This window comes from Falco rusticolus, chromosome Z (assembly GCF_015220075.1).
Source record: "Falco rusticolus isolate bFalRus1 chromosome Z, bFalRus1.pri, whole genome shotgun sequence".
In the NCBI taxonomy this organism is placed as follows: Eukaryota; Metazoa; Chordata; class Aves; order Falconiformes; family Falconidae; genus Falco; species Falco rusticolus.
In genome coordinates, this window is record NC_051210.1 from 61263168 (window position 1) to 61284296 (window position 21129).

General features: G+C 40.0%; 1 protein-coding gene across 13 annotated transcripts in view; it reads right to left on the reverse strand.

Annotated features, from left to right (window-relative positions):
- The window catches only part of ERBIN (erbb2 interacting protein), a 122644-nt gene that overhangs the window by 71589 nt on the left and 29926 nt on the right, over nt 1–21129 (reverse strand). For 8 of the 13 annotated variants that reach the window (XM_037373208.1, XM_037373213.1, XM_037373215.1 and 5 more), the window contains exons 2-3: nt 5082–5138; nt 2989–3059 (exon numbers count right to left, since the gene is read on the reverse strand). In XM_037373208.1, the coding sequence (XP_037229105.1) occupies nt 2989–2991 (3 nt within the window). In that variant the 5' untranslated portion in view covers nt 2992–3059; nt 5082–5138. The remainder of the gene's footprint in view (nt 1–2988; nt 3060–5081; nt 5139–21129) is intronic. The other 5 variants (XM_037373212.1, XM_037373216.1, XM_037373210.1 and 2 more) reach the window with 1 other exon arrangement.

The window sequence follows — 21129 nt, forward strand, 5'->3', positions numbered from 1 at the left end:
ACAGTATTTTGTTCCTAATCTCTGTTAACTTGCGCTAAAAGCAATCGTTTCACTGTACCATTAGTCCCTTAAATTTCCTGTCTGATGCTAACAGGATGTGACTGCTCATGCTCTAAGCTGGTGAAAGCACTTCCCCCCCATCCCCCCAAGGCTTTCAAAAGGGTGTTTACCAGTTACATCAGCAGCAAAGCTGAAAATGAAACCAGCTATGAGATGTTTATACAGAAAGGCATGAACAACTAGGCACAGAAGTATCTGCTCAGGCTCTCCACTGTCTATGAAGAAGTGCAGAACTATGGAGCTGAGGACATGTAAACACAAGAAAGGGAAACACTGGGTCAGGAAGCACATACCTAATATGTAACCTGACAAACAGAACAAGGCTGACAGAAGTCCCAACACACTCCTGTTAAAACAATGAATTATAGGGGGAGAAAAAGAAAAGAAAAAAACATTCATTAGAAATTTTACTTAATCCACTAAAAAAACCAAAGCACAGAAGAGTTGATTACTTCCTCTACATTAAAAAAATCAGTAGGAAATTAAGTGTATTATACTGGACATGAAAACATGAACCAGTCTGCCTTTGGAGATGTTAAACACTTTTCTACTCCTATAGCAGCAACACGCACTGCAAGACACAGGCTATTTGGCTTGCTCATGCAAGATGCTGTATTGTGAAAACTCACAGCACAATTTATATTAATCTCTTTTGGCTAACAGCAGCACTACTCCTCAAGAATTTGGGGAAACTGTAAACATCTTAGTAGTTCAGGGAATGCAAAACATCCTCAGCTCTTACAGTAAAGTAAGAACACCATTATCCTTCATTCTTTAATCTCAGAAATGACTTGGCACCTCTTGCTCATCAACAGATCACGTAAAGAAGCTGGCGGGCAGTGGTAAGGGCTGTTTCAGGCTTCTAAAATCAATCCAATCTTCTTGGATGGGACATGGCAAGGTCTTAACTTAACAGACAGCAACCAGCACCTTGCAAATCCCAACTTGGAACTTTGTTTCTGTGCAATTCTTTTCCTTGTGGTTTTAGGAGAGGAAAGTGTGACTCAAACCTGATGGGCACTGACAAGGAGCTGAAGCATGAAAAGACAGCACATACTGTGAAGAGACTGCCTCTTAAGTGCCGTGGTATTGTCTGGTTGAGGTGTGGAAACCTCGTTGGGCAACAATGCCAAGTTAAGGTATTATCACCTCCTCCTCCCTCTCATCCAAGCTATTTCTTTCTCTTCTGGAAAAAAAAAAAAAAAAAATCGCAAAACTGGATCGGTTATGTCATTCATTTTACTCAATGAGACTGGCAGACACTCAGGTCAGTACAAACCAATGAACCGCAGTGCCGCACTCTGGGGGAGACAACAAGTGGTAGGAAATAACAGGGATTTTGGAACCATTTCACCATTTTAAATGTGAAGCTATAGTCTGAGCCTCCCCACTCCCAATACAAAAACAATGCTCAACTGCATCCACGGCTGGATGTCCTCATGCAGACAGGGAACACTGAAAAACACGCTGTACTTGCTCACATACAACATTCAGATCAAAAGAAATAAAAGGCATTACTCATGAAACAACAATGGTGAATGGTAACAGGAGGAGGAATATGTTAGTAAATACAGTAAATAATAAACAGTTGTTAAATGCAAAAATACGAAGGATGCTTGACACATCTTTTGAGAAAGAAATCCATTTTGCTTTTAGTGATTCAACAGCTGCTAGGATAGAAGCAAACCCAGTGATACTCTATTCCTAAGCCTGCTGAAATACAAAACTCAAAGCTGGTAACAAAACTCAAAGCTTCTCTCCAGGTTAAACTACTTTCTAAGCTCTCGATGCCTGTTTACAAAACCCACAAAGAAACAAAAGCGCACACACCCCCAAGGACCAAAGCAGCACAACAATTTCACACAACTTCCAGAAGAGCAATGCCAGGTATGAATTCTGGAGGTGTTTGGTTAAATTACCTGGGTTTTGTATTCTATGAAGTAAATACCAAGCAGATTTCAAATCACTACTTCTATTTTGTTTTGCATTAATTGTGTAAAGGATTTCTGAATATTTTAAGATCTGAAGTTCTTCATCAACTTATTTTATAAAGCCTCTTTACTTAGTTCTAATGGTGTTGATGGTATTAATAACTTATTCTTGGCTCAACACAGCATTCTCCTGCTTTACTGAAACTACATACTATCTAACCAGATATTTGCTGCAACAGTTATTTTCCAGCTTAGAAATTTAGCTAAACTGCCTATGCTAAAACAATCCTGAAGAGTTATTATGACAAGTAAACACACCACACACACACACACCCCCCGTAAGTGTATCAAAAGCAATATTTGGAATATTTATTTCTATTCATTTCTGTAACTGTAAAAAAGCACCAATACAGCAAAGCAGTCAGTACTTGGCCTTATCATGCCAAACCAGACTGATTTTGCGAAAACAATAAAGTATTTTTAAACAGAGAAAAGCAGCAAAATAACTCTTGGAAAATACCTACAAAACAAAATATTCTACTTCAAGTATAGCCTTTAAATGAAATGCAGTAATTGTTAACATTCTAATAATCCTAGACCACGGCAGTAAGGCACAGGTGTATGACAGTAGATCTATAATTTAAGGCAAAACTCATTACAGAAACGTCCTTAAGAAAAAAAAAGAATGAAAAAAAATTACAGGTAACATTTATGGTAAAAAAAATTTTAAAATGTCTATACAAAAGAAAATATCATAATTTTCTCTTATTTAAAATATTTATACCGACTTTAACACACACACCTCCCATCATTACACAACCATAGCCCCAATAGTTGCAACTTCGATCTCATACATTTCCTCTCGCTCTTTTACTGAGGCAGCCCTAGAAACTAACTTCCATCTGGACAGCCAGTCTATCCAAGTAAGTGCCACTATAACATTTCATCTGCAGAATGGTTTCTAATTGTATACCATTAACAATGCTGCTGAGATTACCATTAGATCTGAGCTTCATTTCTGATGTTCAACTTGATTGCATATTCTTTGGATACGTATTTGTAGTGTTACTAAGAAAACATTAAGAGGAATAAATTGAGTTTTAAAATCACTGTGCTTGAGACTCTCCTCCTCAAATCAGAAAAAGCCACATACATTATTCAAGGATATTTACTATGACAAATGGAATTTTGAAGGAAATTGCAGAAGCCCCTCAAACATTCATGGAATATTTTAAAACCAGCTTTTTTTAAAAAAAAAGCCATGATGATATTTCTGTATTTCAACACTGATGTTTTCAAATGGCTGAAGAATTCCTTTCCATTCTAGGACTGATAAGTTTGAGTTTGTGTGTCTGTCACTTTTAAGTTAATACATAGCGAGGAATATGAAATATTTATCCCAATAGGACACTGAAGTGAATTCCACCCCCCACTATCCATTGCATCCTGCCCTCCTCCCCCACCCCCCACCCCCAATAAAAAAAGTGGGGTACAATCACAGCTATTTGGTACAGCTAGCTGTACCAAGCTACTTCAGAACTGCTTTGTTTCCAGAATCCACTAATTTATACATTAAATAACTCCATTTTCTTTCACTGTTGCTGTGAAAAAGATCCATCAAAACAAACAGGACAAGTTCCTGACTTTCTATTCAAAGAAAACAATGAAAATTAAATACACAGAGCACCAGACTAAGAGATGGTAAGCCTCTGGAAGAGATATAAAACCATATTAAACTGCTTATGCTTCAGCTTTAGTCCTGTGAGGGATTATGTCTGGATCTACTGTATGAGTAAACGCTCTGTATCACATACTGTCAAAATTATTGAAGCAGAAAGGAAGAGATACTGTCTTAATTCTTCCAGTTAAAACAACACAGTCAAAAGAGATGAACCAGCATTGGGAAAGTGAAGGGAGGAGGCATCACTAGTCACTGGCCTATAGCAAGCAACAAACCTGAAGGAGCAGCAAGCACAGCTGAGGCAGTGCTGCAACAGCAGTTTCCTTGCTCAGTGGAGAATGTGAAAGCACACAGAGCCCACAGCCTTCCAGGCTACACAAAAGGCTGGAAAATGCGAACGTGTGCACATGCTTCTCTGTTCTTTATAGCAATACCAGATAAAATACGCAGAAGATTTTGTATGTTTTAAACTGATATTTTATATCAAGTCTCTAAATTACAGTCACTCAAGTGTTCATATTTATTAGCATTTCCACAATCAGAGCAACACAGTAAAATCAGAACAGATGGAAGCGGCTGTCATATGTTGTTGGGTGGTGGTTTTTTGTGGAGGGGATACACAATAACGACTCCTCCACAGAAATTCAGAGAGAAGTTCTGAAGACAAAATATTCTATTTGACATTCTTTCTATTCATGAGCAATACATGCTTCTAGAAATCCTTACAATACGAGGCAAAAGGAACTCAGTGCCATCTGCACTGGCATCATTTAATAAAGAAAAAAGCTGATTCTCAACATATATTGCTTTTCCATAAAGCTTTGAATAGAAAATTGAACTTTACTAAGCTTCATGTTCTTAAGTATGGTCTCTAGCTAAAGGAAGTTGGTACAGCAGTAAGAGAAATGATGATGCGATGTTCGCCTAGGCTTTAGGATCAGCAAACCAGAAAGACAGACAGCAAGAGGCCCAACAAGCACTCAAAGCATTTTTTCAAGCATCTTTTTTCTCCAGGCTTTTCTAAACTTGCTTATCTTTCCAGAGAACTAAAAAAAATAATTTATAAAAACAGTATAAAAGCTAAAGCTTCACAAGCTAAAACTTTTAATAATGGACATCAAGACATAAAACAGAATTATTTTCCTGCAACTTAGTTTTCCATATATTACCCTTTCTATATATGCACACAATGCCATATAAATACATATCATTCATTTGGCTCTTCCATTCATTTGCCACTTCAACAGATATTTATAACTAAAAATAACTGCCTTCAGAATAACATGAAGATGATGCAGAATAAAATTTTAGTGCTTTGGAGGTGATTATTACAACATATGAACAAAGAAGATAATTTCTATTTTAATATATTGTGCATCTGATCCAGAGGAAAGAAATAACGTACTTACCACTGTGTTACTTTTTTCTCCCTGCTGCTTCTTCCCTGAGCTTTCAAAGCCAACATTCTGTTTAAGACAAAGGTACAAAAGTTTTAGTCAACACTGTCCCTACTAGGTAATAACAAATCGATATTTCATTGTACTGGATATTTATTTTGCTTTCAGAGTTTTGGGTTTGTTTTTTAAACAGAGAACACAAATGTGTTTCTACATGTGTATGAAGATATCAGAGAACTTGCAAGACTTAAGACAGTAGAACTTGGATATATACTTTTGGGGGAGATTGTTCTGTGCACATAACATAGTACAAAACATTGCTTTCATCCTGATTTAAATTTTATAGCATTCTGTCTACAAAGTTATTTCACTTCTACTCCATTTTTAATTGCTGTATTAAATCTCTTGTATTGGACATCTCTTACATGCAATTCTGAAGAAAAGAAAAAATGCATCTGAAAAACAGAACACGGAAAGAGCATGCTTCTGTTTTATTAACTTTAGGACTTTCTAAAAAAGTTGCAACACATTTAATACAGCATTATGAGATCACTGACGCCATCTTCACTGAAGTAGAAAAATTTGAAACAAACAAAAACATCCAGCGCATTCAATTGAACACATTCAGAGTTACCGGCTGGATCTATAGAAAGGATAAATCTTGTCTCCAACAAAGACAGAAACAGAACATATCTTCAGAGGGATTAAACATTACTATGGTCAGACAGATCATCTAACTGAGTATGAAGTCATGTAGAACAGCTGAGTCTGTGAAAATTGTTCCAGGAGGAACGAAAACCCCTTGGTCTGGGGCAAGAAACAAGCAGCAGTACAATTACAGAACAATGACCTCCTTCGGCAGTCAGGATTGCCACACCAGGACTGGGCTACAACCACCTTTCACATGCTACATGTTATGTTTCCTCATTCAGGAGTCACTGGTGCTAGCTTCTGCATTTGTACCAAACAGACTCCAATGCACTAACCTGCATAAATCTGTTCATTTATTCTCAACAGAAGGACAACATGGGCATGTGAACAGCACGGGGAAGTAATATAGCTAAAGGTAACATTAAAGCCCCAGGTCTTTCAAGTTTCCTACTGAAAAAGAGACTCTTCTCAGTTTAGTCAGCCTCAGAAATACAAATCAGCAGTGCTCAAGATAACTGAAAAGACAAAAATCAAGACAGCAAGGATCAAACCAGATTCTGAAACCTGGGGTCTTAAGATACAGTCTGTCAAACTGCCATGGCTGCATGCTTCTTTCCTTTCCCATAGCACTTCTAAACTATTTAGTTTTTACAAAAGCTATTCAGAGGCACTGTACACAAGCTCCCGAACAGAAGAAATGCAGGTTTGCAATAGCTCTGCTAGGATAAACAGAATTAATCCAGAGAACACGATAGCACAAGGCTAGATCTGACGACAGGGCAGTCAGATGACTGTGCCTCTGAAAGAAAAAGGCGTAAGGTCCAGACTTAGGAGGCAGAGTATTCAGACTAGAAAAATGATCAAAGACACAGCTAGCCCCACAATCATCACAAAAACAATGAACAAAAAGGGATTACTCTTGCATCATTTCCTGACACCTGTTAGGCTGCCTCTGTTGAAATGCCCAAAAGAATAAAATCCAGTGGTAGGGAGCCACTACAAAATAATGAACTGTTTGCAGACTTCCAAACGAAGCACAAGGAACTTATGTGATCCAAATCATCCAAAGGAGGTAATACAGCAGGTGGGATGTGTGCGCATGGGGGCAGGAATACACACCACCACCTGGATACTGCAGGTCACTCTGCTTCGGAGATTAAACAGCTATACATTGAACAACAGACAGCAGTTACAGAATCAGACAACAACAATGGACTCACTGCAACCAATATTACCTTAACGTCACCCAAAACTGTGACACTAACCTTAACCTGTATTAGAAGAGAACAGTCAAGAGTATGCTCCAACTACAACTGTAAGCACTGATGAGTCTCCAATAGTGTGAACCCCCCAGGCTGCCACACATCCATCATACTGCCAGGTCCAGTTTGCATGAAAGCACAACAAACTCTCAAAGAAAACAGACGTGGGTATTTGGAGGAGCTCAAGGTAACCAGGCACCAGGACCTCGACTAGCTTGGATCACCACTTCCCTACTTGTTTTGCAGAAATGGTAACAGGTGCTTTAGATGACTAGTGATAAATTACCCTCAGGGTAAAAATACCTAATGAAATCTCATTTACCCCACTCTAGCACAGGCTATCAAACATGTCAGACTGAGTCTCCATATCTGTCAGGTTCCTCCAACCAAAAAGGCACAGCAGAAGACTCCTAGCACTCAGCTTGAAGTATGGGGAGTACTTGGGGCAAACTATTACGTGTGCTCATCCTGTTCTTACTCTTCCTTGGGTATAACCAACTGCTGCTAGAAAATGCTTGCCAGATGGACTGCCAGTCTGCTCCAGTACTGCTGTTCTGATCACTTCGCTGTGCCCTGGAGGCTGCTCACATCTCCCAGTACTTCAGTTCCAGCTTACTGGTTTTAGCCTACAGCAGGTGGAAGCAAGGACAGGTAGCCTCAGAAGAATACAGAGAAATAGTCCAAGCAGCCAAGGATCAGGTTAGGAAAACTAAAGCCCTGACAGAATTAAGTCTGGCCAGGGACCTCAAGGGCAACAAGAAATGCTTCTACAGGTACGCTGGTGATAAAAGGAGGACTGAGGAAAATGTGGGCCCTCTCTGGAAGGAAATGGGAGATCTGGTTACCTGCAATAGGAAGCAGGCTGAGGTTCTCAATGATTTTTTTGCCCCAGCCTTCATTGGCAAGTGCTCCAGCCACACCACGCAAGTTGCAGAAGGCTAAGGCAGGGACTGGGAGAATGAAGAACCACACACTGCAGGAAATGATCAAGTCTGAGACCATCTAAGGAAGCTGAAGGTGCACAAGTCCACGGGGCCTGATGAGATATATCTGCAGGTCCTAAGGGAACTGGCAGATTAAGTGGCTAAGCCACTCCCCATCACAATTGAAAAGCCATGGCAGTGTGGTGAAGTTCTTAGTGACTGGAAAAGGGGAAGCAAAACCCTCATTTATAAAAGAATGGAAAAAAGGAAAATCCAGGGAACTGGCAAGATCAGGAGCAGATCCTCCTGGAAACTGTGCTAAGGCACATGGAAAATAACAAGGTGACTGGGTACAGCCAACATGGCTTGACTAAGGGCAGGTTGTGCCTGACAAATCTGGAATCTGGTTGCCTTCTATGATGGGGCTACAGTGTTGGTGGATGAGGAAGGAACAAATTATGTCATCTGCCTAGACTTGTGCAAAGCTTTTGACGCTGTCCCACGTGACATCCTTGTCTCTAAACTGGAAAGACATGGATTTGATAGATGGACCACTTGGTGGAAAAGAAATTGGCTGTACGGTCACACTCAAAGAGTTGTGGTCAATGGCTCAATGTCAAGTGTTGGCTGGTGACAAGTGGCATCCCTCAGGGGTCCATACTGGCACTGACACTGTTCAACATATTTGTGACACAGAGTGGGACTGGGTGCACCCTCAGCAAGTTTGCTAATGACATCAAGCTGTGTGGTGCAGCCAACATGCTGGATGGAAAGGATGCCATCCAAATGGACCTTGACAGGCTTGAGAGGTGGCCCCAAGCAAATCTCATAAAGTTCAACAAGGCCAGCTACAAGGTCTGGTACATGTGTTGGGGCAATCCCAAGCACAAATACAGGCTGGGCAAAGAACAGGTTGAGAGCAGCCCTGAGGAGAAAGACTTGGGGGTGCTGGTGGATGAAAAGCTCAACATGGCCCAACAATGCGCATCATCGAAAGAAGCATGGCCAGCAGGTTAAGGGAGGTGACCGTGCCACTTTACTCTTGTGAGACCCCACCTGGAACACTGCGTTCAGCTCTGGGGTCCCCAACACAAGAAAGGCACAGATCTGTTGGAGCAAGTCCAGAGGAGGACCACAAAGATGATCAGAGGGCTGGAGCCCTCCTCCTATGACCACAGGCTGAGCGAGTTGGAGTTGCTCAGCCTGGAGAAGAGAAGGCTCCGAGAAGAACTTATAGCAGCCCTCCAGCACCTAAAGGGGGCCTACAAGAAAGCTGGAGAGGGATTTTTTATAAGAGCATGTGCTGATGGGACAAGGGGTAATGGTTCTAAACTGAAAGAGAGTAAATTTAGATTAGATGTTAGGAAGACATTCGTTACTGTGAGGATGGCGAGACACTGGAACAGGTTGCCCAGAGAAGCTGTGGATGCCCCATCCCTGGCAGTGCTCAAGGCCAGGCTGGATGGGGCTTGGAGCAACCTGGTCTCATGGAAGGTGTCCCGGCCCATGGTAGGGGGTTGGAACTAGATGATCTTTAAGGTCCCTTCCAACCCAAACCATTCTACGACAACCATATGATTTTCAATGAGTGAGGCCTACAATTGACTCAAACACCTTTCTTACTAGAATTTTCACACAAATACATTTCACCTCAAGTCCTTGTCATTTTTTCAATGCTTATTGGAGGACTTCGAACAGATATTGATGCACCCAGAACACTAGTAGCAAAGTTTCACACAACAGATCAGGAAATACGATTATATTCATCTTACTGAAGTGACAATGAAGAACCTCCAAGCATTTCTTACTTTCCCTGGTCTGTTGGGGTTTTTTTTTTGTTTTTTTTTAAAAAAAAAAATCAAAAAAGGAAAGAAAAAGGAGGGTGGGGGAATCACAATACTTATACTTTTTATGTTGGAAATCAGTATCCTAAAAATTGCTTGCTTCAGAGACATTTCAGGCAGCCCTCTGCCTACAACAACCTCCATACAGTGAATTCTTTATGTCATTCCAGGAAAGCGTTGCAGAAGCTGTGTTACTTATGCTTGCCCTTAAACATCCACTCACATTCAGTGAGAAACTATGTTTTCCTAAAAAGACTTCAGAATTATCGAGATTGCCCATAGCAGAGACACACATTAAGCAAAAAGAGATCCCATGCTGCAGCACTAAAACCCATCTTGTAAAAGCAAGAATGATTTTAGGGCAATGAGATTAGCTATATTTTTTTCTTTTTGAAACAGAGACCAGGAAGATGAGGGGTTCTGAAACAAACCAAGGAAGTACAACTGTAATGCACAATCAGTATCACTGTCCTCAATGAAGCAGGTTTTGCCTGCACAATGATACTTAATAAAAATATTCTGTTTATGGGTGTCAGGGAGGTGTATACAGACACACATAATCATTTCACACACAACAATAATAAAGAAGTTCACTGACAGTGATTATTTGCACAATTCTTACTCAATCACAGCCTGCCACATAGGTGAGAAATGCTTGCCTTACAGTAAGCTAGATTTGAAAAAAAGAGTAACATATGATTTTGATTAAGCAAATGAAAGATAAACACAGCTGGAAAAATATTTGTCTTTAGATAGCCTACCTTTTGAAATCAAACAGACATTCTGCACAAAGTAGGAAGGTCTGCAGACCACAGAAAGTTTAGTCAAGCTTGGATTCCCACACTGGGGAACCGGGAGGGGTGGGAGGGGAGGACCAGGGAGATACAGAGGATTCAGAGACCATTCTCAAGCAAGAATGCATTTTGTTTTCCCTGGAAGCAGATCCTGTCACCCTCTCTCAGTTTAGTCACTCATTAGTTCGGTGTCTGAATGAAAAAACGAAGTCAGACATTTAGAGTGAAGAAAAGAAACAATCTCTGCTGCGTGGATTGTCTCATTGACAAAAACCTGGCAAGTTTCAGGAGCAGCACTATCTTTACACTGATCTTGGGTGGACAAGTCTAAAATGTCAATTATGATACACGACCTTAAGTGGCATGAGACTGACCTACTTGAGGATTTGTACCTCCTAGTGCCAATGCTGTTACAGCTGCTGACAACCAGAACCCTTCAACACAGGAAGAGGACAGCTGATGGAGCATTCCCAGTGAGCACATGGAAGATTCACATTCACTTCCAGCATGACCCAGAATAGCCTGTATTTGGCAACACTGTTGATATACTGCAGGGGACACACAGTCGCGAAGTGTTCTGCCAAGGGATATGGGTATGCCTATCAGCAACAGTGGAATGGAAAAGGCACTGTTATAAGTCTCTGACTGGCTAACTTAGTATCAAAATATAATTCGTATAGCAAGAGTTGCATTGTTTTGCCAGAGGATCTACTGTTCTATTGGAGATATCTCTAATTATCTTAAAATTGAATGAAATGTCCAGTGAAGTGAAATCTTGTTCATTATTTTCAATACCGTAACAGCACTTTTGGACAAGAGAGTTAAGGAAATACATTAATACCTGCACATATGCAGATAAATCAGAGCTGCTGAATTTTGTTGTCGACTGCTTTCCCTCAGGGAAGCTGGTCAAAGAAGGATCTCCAAGACATAAATGAAGATTTCAAATTTTACCTCTATTTTTTAAAAGAAACTATTTCCATATTATTTCTCTCACCTGTGTGGATATAGCTGCAAAAACTATCACTGCGTAAGTGTTCTGAGTGCAAAGTGCAGTTTTGCAACAAAATAAACATACCTAAATTTAGAAAACCTGCCTGGGCTACAACATCCTCCTTTACAGTAGTGCAAATAGTGCAGAAGTGACCAATAAGGCTGAGTTTGATTTCATCAGTGGAAAATGGCTATAATGCAGAGGCATCAGATGGGAGGAGTTTCTCAACTCTTAAAACTGCAAGGAGTCATTTATGAATTGAGATGCCTTGTTTCTCAAAGCATCAGCCTCAGCACATATGCTCTGAAAAGTTCTTCTGTAATAAGAATGAACTATAAGGTTGCTATTAAGCATAAACAATTATATCTACAACACCATCAGAAGACCCAGCTGTTGCAGATAAGCAATCATGCCACTACTTTTAATTATCTTTAAACCCAATATTCCCCCTAAAAGCAGCAAGATACATTATTTTCCACTGTCTGCCCCAAGTGATTAGGACTGCAGAATGATGGTGGTTGGAATGACTCTCCAGGTCATATGGTCCAACCCACCAACACCACTACCAAATTAGGGCCAACTTCAACATTAGACCCAACAAAGTCAAAAGCTACTTTTCAGTTAAGGTCAATGTCAGTATGTGCAAAAGGAAGCATGTCAGTTGGCTTATTTGGAAACATTTCCAGGGGAGAAAGTTGAAATTTAGTGCTCTTCATGAACGATGGAGATAATTTTGCTAGAGCAGAGGCACAGAAACAAGTTATCTAGTCTACATAATTGCTATTTGAGGTATTCTTTTTCCAAGTCTTACTAAAGCAGCTGAACAATCCAACACTGATTCAATCATTCATGAATTCATGATATACAATGCTTCATCTCACAGTATTCCCAGTATCCTTTCCTACTGTGAAAATAAAAGTATCAGGAAAATCCCTTTATAGAACCAAGATGGCTTATAGCAATAGACAGAAATTAAACTAGAGAAATCACTATTTAATTGGAAATTATTTCTATTTTACAGGAGGTAACAAATACATTCACTAAAGTAGTTCCAGTGTCCACAGACTTGCAAATTATTAAGTTTTTAAAACCAATGTTGCTTTGCAGAACAGTAAATATGAGGATTAAATAGTTACTGTATACTGTTGCTAATAATTCTGCTTAAGACTTTACTTATGTTCACTGGCTCTGTTACTGTGATGCCATTGCGTAAGGTCAAACAACCAGAGACCAAGCCAGGAATGAAAACGTAGAAAAGCAAAACACAATAATGATTTTATACTCCAAACTTAACCAAACCTAGAAATTAAAAATTTTAGGAAGGTTTTAAAACCAAGTATTTGAAATACTAGTATACCCGGCATCCTTGAACACATCCTTGAACAAGCACGTTTAGTGATCTGTTTCTTGTCTCTGAAGTACACATACAGCAGCATCTGAACTTTAAAACCATGCAGAACAGAAAACTACCTGAGGTCTTCAGTCGAGGAGACATGGCTTCCTGGACCACCAAACCAGGACACTTCGGCACAGCAATAGTCTGCATTCCATGCACTGTCACAATATCTTACCTAGTTACCTTTCTCTCAGAGATGTTTGTGCTGACTCACTGACCAGAACTGAGTAGCTGTGCCAAGCTACACACCAAGGTCTAGTTAACCATGGGGAAGCTTTGTTGTTAGTGGTAACACAAAGAATCCAACTTGACTCAATCTAGGAATTAAAAAGAAAAAGCAAATAACTCCCCTATTATTTGTAAGTTATGACAACTCTCATCCAAGCTTCAGCCATTTCCAAGATTCCCACTGCTGCTACAGAATTCACAACTTCAGAGGGGACTGACTGGAAATACCTGTGTCACATCAGGAGGCCAATTAGCACCATAAACAATGTGATGTGAGCACTCAGGATAACAAGACAGCAAACCCATTATAAAACTATTTAGATCTGGTGTGCTCACCCTTTGCTCCTATGCAACCCGGTTCCTTTTTACCCTTTTCCCCCCCATCCATTCTTAAAGAGTTTCCCATCAGCACATGGATCCTAGGTCAGAACTTTTTCAGGCCTATTATTGTTAGTCACAGCAAATGTGCTCAGACCTCAGCCTTCTTTCACAGAAGCACAAGACAGACTGGTGATGGGAAAGAGGAGGAATGTGAAAGGTTTGGGAAACAAATGACTAAGAGAATAAGAATACTTAAGAGATGGAATATACCAATTTAACCAGTAGTAAGGTTTGTAATTAAAATCATGAAACAGTCACACACACAAAAGCACACCAGAATATATAGCCCCATTTCTAGAAAGGACACATTTGACTAAATTAAATAGGTGGTTAACTTACGTGATGCTATTGTCATGACCCTTATGTCCTTTTCCCTACTGCCATTTGTCACTTAAACCATTTTCCCTCCTCTACTTCATCACACCCACTTCTTTTTTTAGACATTGAAATACTTCAGGGAGGGACATACCCAATTTTATTTGCACGGTACTTAAAAAATACGGCATCATGTCTTACAGGGACCATAGGTGTGTATAAAATACTGGTGGCACCCAACACCCACACTTCTGTAAGCAAGGAGTGATCGGCTAAATGTGGCATATACTGGTGGCACCCAACACCCACACTTCTGTAAGCAAGGAGTGATCGGCTAAATGTGGCATTAAATAGACGTCGACTCACTAATACAGATAAACCCTTAACTACTTAGTATGAGGAAGACAGAAGTGATCTACATACTGAAGTAAGTATGACTACCAAGCATGAAAGAAAGAGAAAGCACAGGAAATAAGAACCTTTGGCAAAGATTTTGGGCACAATATTTAACTGTATACTGAATTTTCAAATAGCAATTTGTGAAACTTTATCGGACAAGTCCCAGGATGAGTCACCCATCTGAAAAACCCCAAGATTGTCACAGAGTGTGGACTCCAGTCCTAAAATACAAATGACCTGATACTCAAGTCCTCTTGGACAACATTAAGTATAGGTTTCCAACACCCCAGATGAACAGCCTATTACTTATATCCCATTAATAAGAACAATAAAGGTGGTATCTTCTCTCCATTTAAAACCTAGGCAGGCAGATACACTCCTGATATACCATGGCAGACATTTTGTCAGTTATGGCACAGCTTATGCACAAAACTGAATCCTAGAGCTGCATCACATTATTAAAATACAGAAAGCTGTGGATACATGCTGCAGCAGAAACCTAGGCACAGACAGAAATCAGAGTGCAAATTCTGGAGATTCTGTGAATGTTTGCGGCACTCTGAATGCATGGATTTGTCTTGTGTCTGTGGCTTTTTATTGCTACCGACTAGTTCAAGAGATTCTGCAACCACAGTCTGAGCTGCTAACCAGCTGAAGTTTTATATTTGAATTAATCAAATTATACATAAAATACTAAATTGTTAGAACCAGTAACCACCTAGTAGTTGTCTGAAATAGGCTAGAAAATTGGTATTAGGAACTGGATGAATCTTCTAGATTTCCCATATTTTAGAAACACAATTTTATAACACAATGGAGAGTTCAAATTAAAATTGTTTCAAAACCAGCAGAAACTAACAGCAAACAATTGCTCTAATTGTATACTTAATTATAGATCTCATTCTACCAGCCAAGTCATTGTTAAGGTATGTAAACTCCTGAGTTCCCTTTCCTTCCAGGGCAAGGGTAAGCAGTGCTAGTCAAGCAATGCTTAAATCTGTTTTTAGTTGTCATTTTCCCCCAACATGTGTACAGGCATAACTTTCTAATTAACAATTGCTATTATGAACTTTTTACTTCCTTCTGCATTTATTTTGTTCCTCACTGCTATACAGAGTTGAATTAGGAGACATCACTGACCAGTTTGATTACAGATACAATTAGCAATCTGAGAATTTGCTTGTGAAATTGCTAAACATTCACAGCTACGAATGAAATTAACCTCAGCTATGCTCTTAACATACCAAAAGATACACAATATTAGGGTGTTATTGATCGTTTGAATGCATTTAAAGAAAAAAAAAAAAAGAACTCAGTACTTTTTATAGTTTCAACTGCCGATCATTGTGTACATCAACTATCATAACACTGTATCATTAACTCACCCCATACAAACATTATAAAGATCAATTCTTTAATGTCTTGAATGTTCTTTATAACCAATAACAAAGGAAGATATTAGGAGAAATAATCAGGAATTAGACAGTGTGGAGGAGGAACAAAGCAGAATTAGTTGCCAATTTTTAAAAATGCACTGATCTGAAACAGTGACATACTCAAGGCAAGTACTAAGTGTCTCAAGTGTCCGGTATTAAAACTTTTTAGTAAGCTATGAACAATTGAACAGGTGTCTTACTGGAAATTGAAGTTTCCTGTTTGAATCGATACTAAATTTGTAACTAACCACAACAGCTACTGATTGTGACTAAACACATACAACATCAAACCAAAATGTATTTTTACTCTGTTACACTTCACACAGGCATGCGCCATCTGCCACTGAAGTATGATCCGCTTCTCCGTGACATTATCACATTACTCCTGAAAAGACTAATGTTGCTGCTTAATCTCACAGTTTAGGCCAATTTCTAAACACTAAGCCTTGGCTTTCTGTCAGATCTCCTCACTATGAGGATCAATGACGAAGGAGCAGATTGACACCTTTTACCATATAACTTAAAGCTACCAAAACCCCTGTTGCAAGCTAACTGACACCCATAAATACTATTCTAGGAGTGATTTGTTTCATGGATGGAATGAAGCTAGCAAAAATCCAGGGGGGGGATCTCACGTGTAACAGGATAACAATCCTAACACAAAAATAATCCAGGATCATAAACTACCTGAACTAGAAGGCAAACAGTTCATTAAGTTAATAAGATTTTGTCATTTGAAACCACAGAGCTGCAAGGTAATTAATCCCTAGCTCACAAGAAAATTTAAGGAAACATATGCCAAATTAAACTGATTGGAAAACATTCCTGGTTTTTTCTGTCTAAACAAAAACCCGCTGCAGAGGGAACTTGAAGCAACCAATGCAGAGATAGCATCTGAATCTGAAAACACAAGAACACATTTGTTCAAAACCCTGGGTAGAAGACAGGCAGTGTCTGGAAAAGGACGGGATACAAGTTTGCTGTGTTCCCTCTGATAATGAGGTTATAGCAAGGGTTGTTTTGCCTCAGTTCTTAATGGCTTTTTATTAAACAATCTAAACTAACAGAGTGTAAGTGTAACATACACATACAACTGTGAGTAGTCTGCAAATCACCAGTAGGTTTCTCTTCAATCCTAATTTCTCATTCTTTGAAGGGCTGTCTTGGAGAAATATACTACCTGAAGGAACATGCCCTTCACATATTGATAGAAATGCTACCAAATTGCATGCCTCAAAATGCATTTTGAAGATTGTATGTATCCATCTTCCAAAATCTTTTTTACTGAAGTTGCCCATTCCTGTTCACAGTATCTTCCAGTAACGTGAAATGCTTTATTAAATCTTATAGCCAAGAACTGAAGGTTTTTGGTTTTTAGATACAGCTCCATTCTCACATCTGAGTGAAGAAGGAAACAATTAGATGCGAGCCCTAAAAACAACCTGATATCTGTTTAATCTAATCTAAAATAAATTCTTCTAGACCTTCCAGATCTTCTGGAACAATGTAAGATCCTGACAAAACAATCAACTCTATATTTAAAGCTTTCATAGCAATAAAGCAAATCACCTGTTTACCTTACACAACTGAATTCTAAATTCTTAAGTGAGGAAAAATGGACATTTACTAAACCGCATTACATGACATCTTCGTAATAATCTATCTAACAGTAAGACATTGAAACTAAAAAAATAAAAATAAAAATCAACCTTTTCCAACATGTTGACTTTTAACATGTCATCTTTATTTACAGCTGAAAAAGCACTAAGATTTTTCTTACTATGGAAAAATCTCAGTAGCAAAGATCAGTAGTGAGATTAATGGACTAATTCCATTCTAGATACCAGCTTTCATTTTAATACCCTTAAGGGATCAGAACTGAGACAGTCTGATAATGTCACGGATAAAATCATTCAACACAGCTTTAATGCATGCGCTCTATGGCAACACACAGAGCCCAGTTTTCCCATACAACTACACAAATCTAGAATATAACACATTTGAAGTTAATAGTTGTCTGGTGTACACACCAATAAGAGATTGGGATGAGAATAAATTTTAACAGCATGATATATAAAAATAGAGAACATAATGAGAGCTAGCAGTTAGACAGTAGTAGCACTATTAGCACTTCAGTTAAAAAGAAACATTCTCACCAGCCTCAGACAGACCTGGCAGGCCAGTATCTAAACCCAAAAGACCATACACTGAGATACAGGTTAACCAATTAATTTGATACCCACTAGTTTAAGACTGACTCTGAAACATAAATCCTGCTCGATTTAAGAATGCCTGGGTGATCGCTCCCTATAGGAACCTCATCTATATCTCCAAATTGATTATTGTTTGCTTTAAATGCACATGAAAGAAAACTAAAGCTGACGTGCTTCAAAAGGAGGGAAATTTAAAAAAGAAGTCTTTACTCTCGATCAAAATTTCCTCTCTTAAAGAGGTATGGGAATAAAAAGGAAAATACAGACAGACATACAAAAAAGTGAAAAAAAAAAATCTTGGTTGGGCGTTAACATCTCCTATCAGTTCAAGGTTTCTCAGAGACCTGGTACTGTTCTACAGGTGATCCCTCCAGTGCAAGCCCTCAATAATGGTGAGAGCCCCTGAAGAGTCATCCCTTTTGCTGCCTCATTCATTCCACTGTGATTTCTTGTGCTGTTGGTTAGCTCATTCCTCCCCGCTCTTGCGCTTCTTCCTCTTTTTTCAGAATGTTCTTTCCTACCCTGAGTCGCTTCCCCCACCTGTCTAACACTACAATATCCCTAACACTCTTCCATCTCACAGGAAAGCTCCACATGATGAGCACCTCTGGGCACGGACTACTTAAATTCAGTACATATAAAACCAGAACTTATAAACACCAGCAACAACTGTTATTATCACTTGCTTTGATTACTTCTATGGAAATCACCAGTATCCTGCCCATTACTCTGACCCACAACTCAGCAGTTGTTTCTGCCTTGAGTTCCTGTAGTCACACCTCTCCCCGCTCCCCAAACACCCAAAACAAAACCTTAACCACAAAACCTTAACCACACAAACTTACACCACTTACTACAAAAATAATTTCTAGGATAGTGCTAATGTTGCTGGTTTAAGTACCCCTGTTCTCCCCCTTTTCTATTAGATAAGCAGCTTACTCTCGATTATTTTTCCAAACTACTTATTCAAAATCAACACGGAGACTCCTATTCAGTCAATAAAAGTTAGCTTCTATCACCACCATCAACTTTTCAAAACAACATTTGACAGCATCCCCACACAGATATATAAAATTCTTTACTGTCCCAAATAGCAGCAAGCAAAAATATACATGAAGTGTAGAAAGAACATAAAATCCAGGAGGAGAAATACACTAAGTCCTGACTGTCTTCCAGTATAACCAGCAGAAGAATGAACTGCAGGAATCTGACCGCAATTCTGCTTTGATATGTGCTAAAAGCAACAAAATAAGGCAGTTTTCGAGCAATTTCCTTGATATCTGACAGAAGGTGTTTTTTCCCCCCTTTGTGTTCTCATTAGCTCATTACAGCTGTAGAAACTACCTTCATGCCTAATTGCAAAATGGTTTGGGTTGGAAGGGACTGTAAGTATCACCTAGTTCCAACTCCCTAAAGATGATCTAGTCCCAACACCCCTGCCATGGGCAGGGACAGCTTCCACCAGACCAGGTTGCTCCAAGCTACATCCAGTCTAGGAGGTGGCATCCACAACTTCTCTAGACAACCTGTTTCAACATCTCACCACCCTCACAGTAAATAGTTTCTTCCTAATATCTATATAAATCTACCTTCTTTCAGTTCAGTATCATTACCCCTCACGCCACTCCCTGATAGGAGTCCCTCCCCATCCTTCCTGCAGGCACCTTTTAAGTACTGGACAGCTGCTATGGCGGCTCTTCAGAGCCTTCTGTTCTCCAGGCAGAACAACCCCAGCTCTCTCAGGCTGTTCTCACAGGAGAGGTGCTCCAGCCCCCTGACCCCCTTCATGGCCCTACTCTGGACCACTCCAGCAGGTTTATACTATCAGAGCTCCTCCTCTGGATTAGAAGGGAGGTCTTTCAGCTCCTAAATAAACAAACACATTTGTAACTGTGAAAAAAGATGTAGAATAAGTCGAAATACTTTTTACTTGAAGTCTGCATTGTAACACAAAAGGTAGGGAAGGAATGAAGGACCACGAGCAACCACATAAGCACCTACGTTGAGCAAGAGAATGGCCCGGTACTAGCAAAAAGACCACAGATGCTTCTTCATCCTGCCAAGAATGACAGGCAGATCGAGCAGTTTCACATCCTCAAACACCAACATCTACATGCAAAAGATAAAGAGTACTCCATTCTCACATATGCAACTAGTTCAAGGGGAAGAGTAAGGGAGCATAAGAATAAAATATCATTTCACGTGATACACTGGAGAAGATGAGAGTCTTCTAAACTAAAACCAGATTAAACCAAATTAATTACAGGAGCATAATCCAATAATTTCCTGAGTGATCAAGAAATCTAAAGTGTGAGCCACTTGTCTGTTGAACAAGCCTACAAAGGAGTCCGTTTGATCACCAACTAATTAGTTTTCTCAATCATGAAATTCTCCTATTTTGCCAAGCAACTGAAACGTATCTCTTCAGTATATTAGAAACAAATGGTTGGTACACTTTATCTCAAGCACCTTAGTGGTCTTAACGTTAGCATCCAATACATTTAAGTGGACCTCCTGCATCCCCCACTTTTGCGGTCTTCGGCTTCTAACACTTAGTTCATCCCTGTAGATTTTTTCTCTTCATTTAATAAACAGGTGGGCACATTTCACCACTGACATTATTCTGTTCTAGATCTCTTGTTTTCCAAGCATCTGGTAAAACATCCTTTAACTAATTTTCCCTTTACAACTGAAGTAGAAAAAGAATTTCTATACAGATGATTTTGCTGAATGATAACCCCAGAAGGCTGCACTGCCATTCAGCAAGACCTAGATAGGCTGGAGAGTTGGGTGGGGAGGAACCTGATGAAGTTCAGCAGAGGCAAGTGTAGGGTCCTGCACCTGGGGAGGAACAACCCCACACACCAGCACAGGCTGGGGCTGACCTGCTGGAAGGCAGCTCTGCGGAGAAGGACCTGGGAGTGCTGGAGCACAGCAAGGTGCCCATGAGCCAGCAGTGTGTCCTGGTGGCCAAGGCGGCCAGTGGGATCCTGGGGGGATCAGCAGGAGCGTGGCCAGCAGATCGAGGGAGGTGATCCTCCCCCTCTGCTCTGCCCTGGTGAGGCAGCACCTGGAGTGCTGTGTCCATTGCTGGGGGCCCCAGTTCAAGAGGGACAGGGAACAACTACTGGAGAGGGTCTAGCAGAGGGCTACAGAGATGGTGAGGGGGATGGAGCATCTCCCTTCTGAGGAAAGGCTGAGGGACCTGGGCCTGCTTAGCCTGG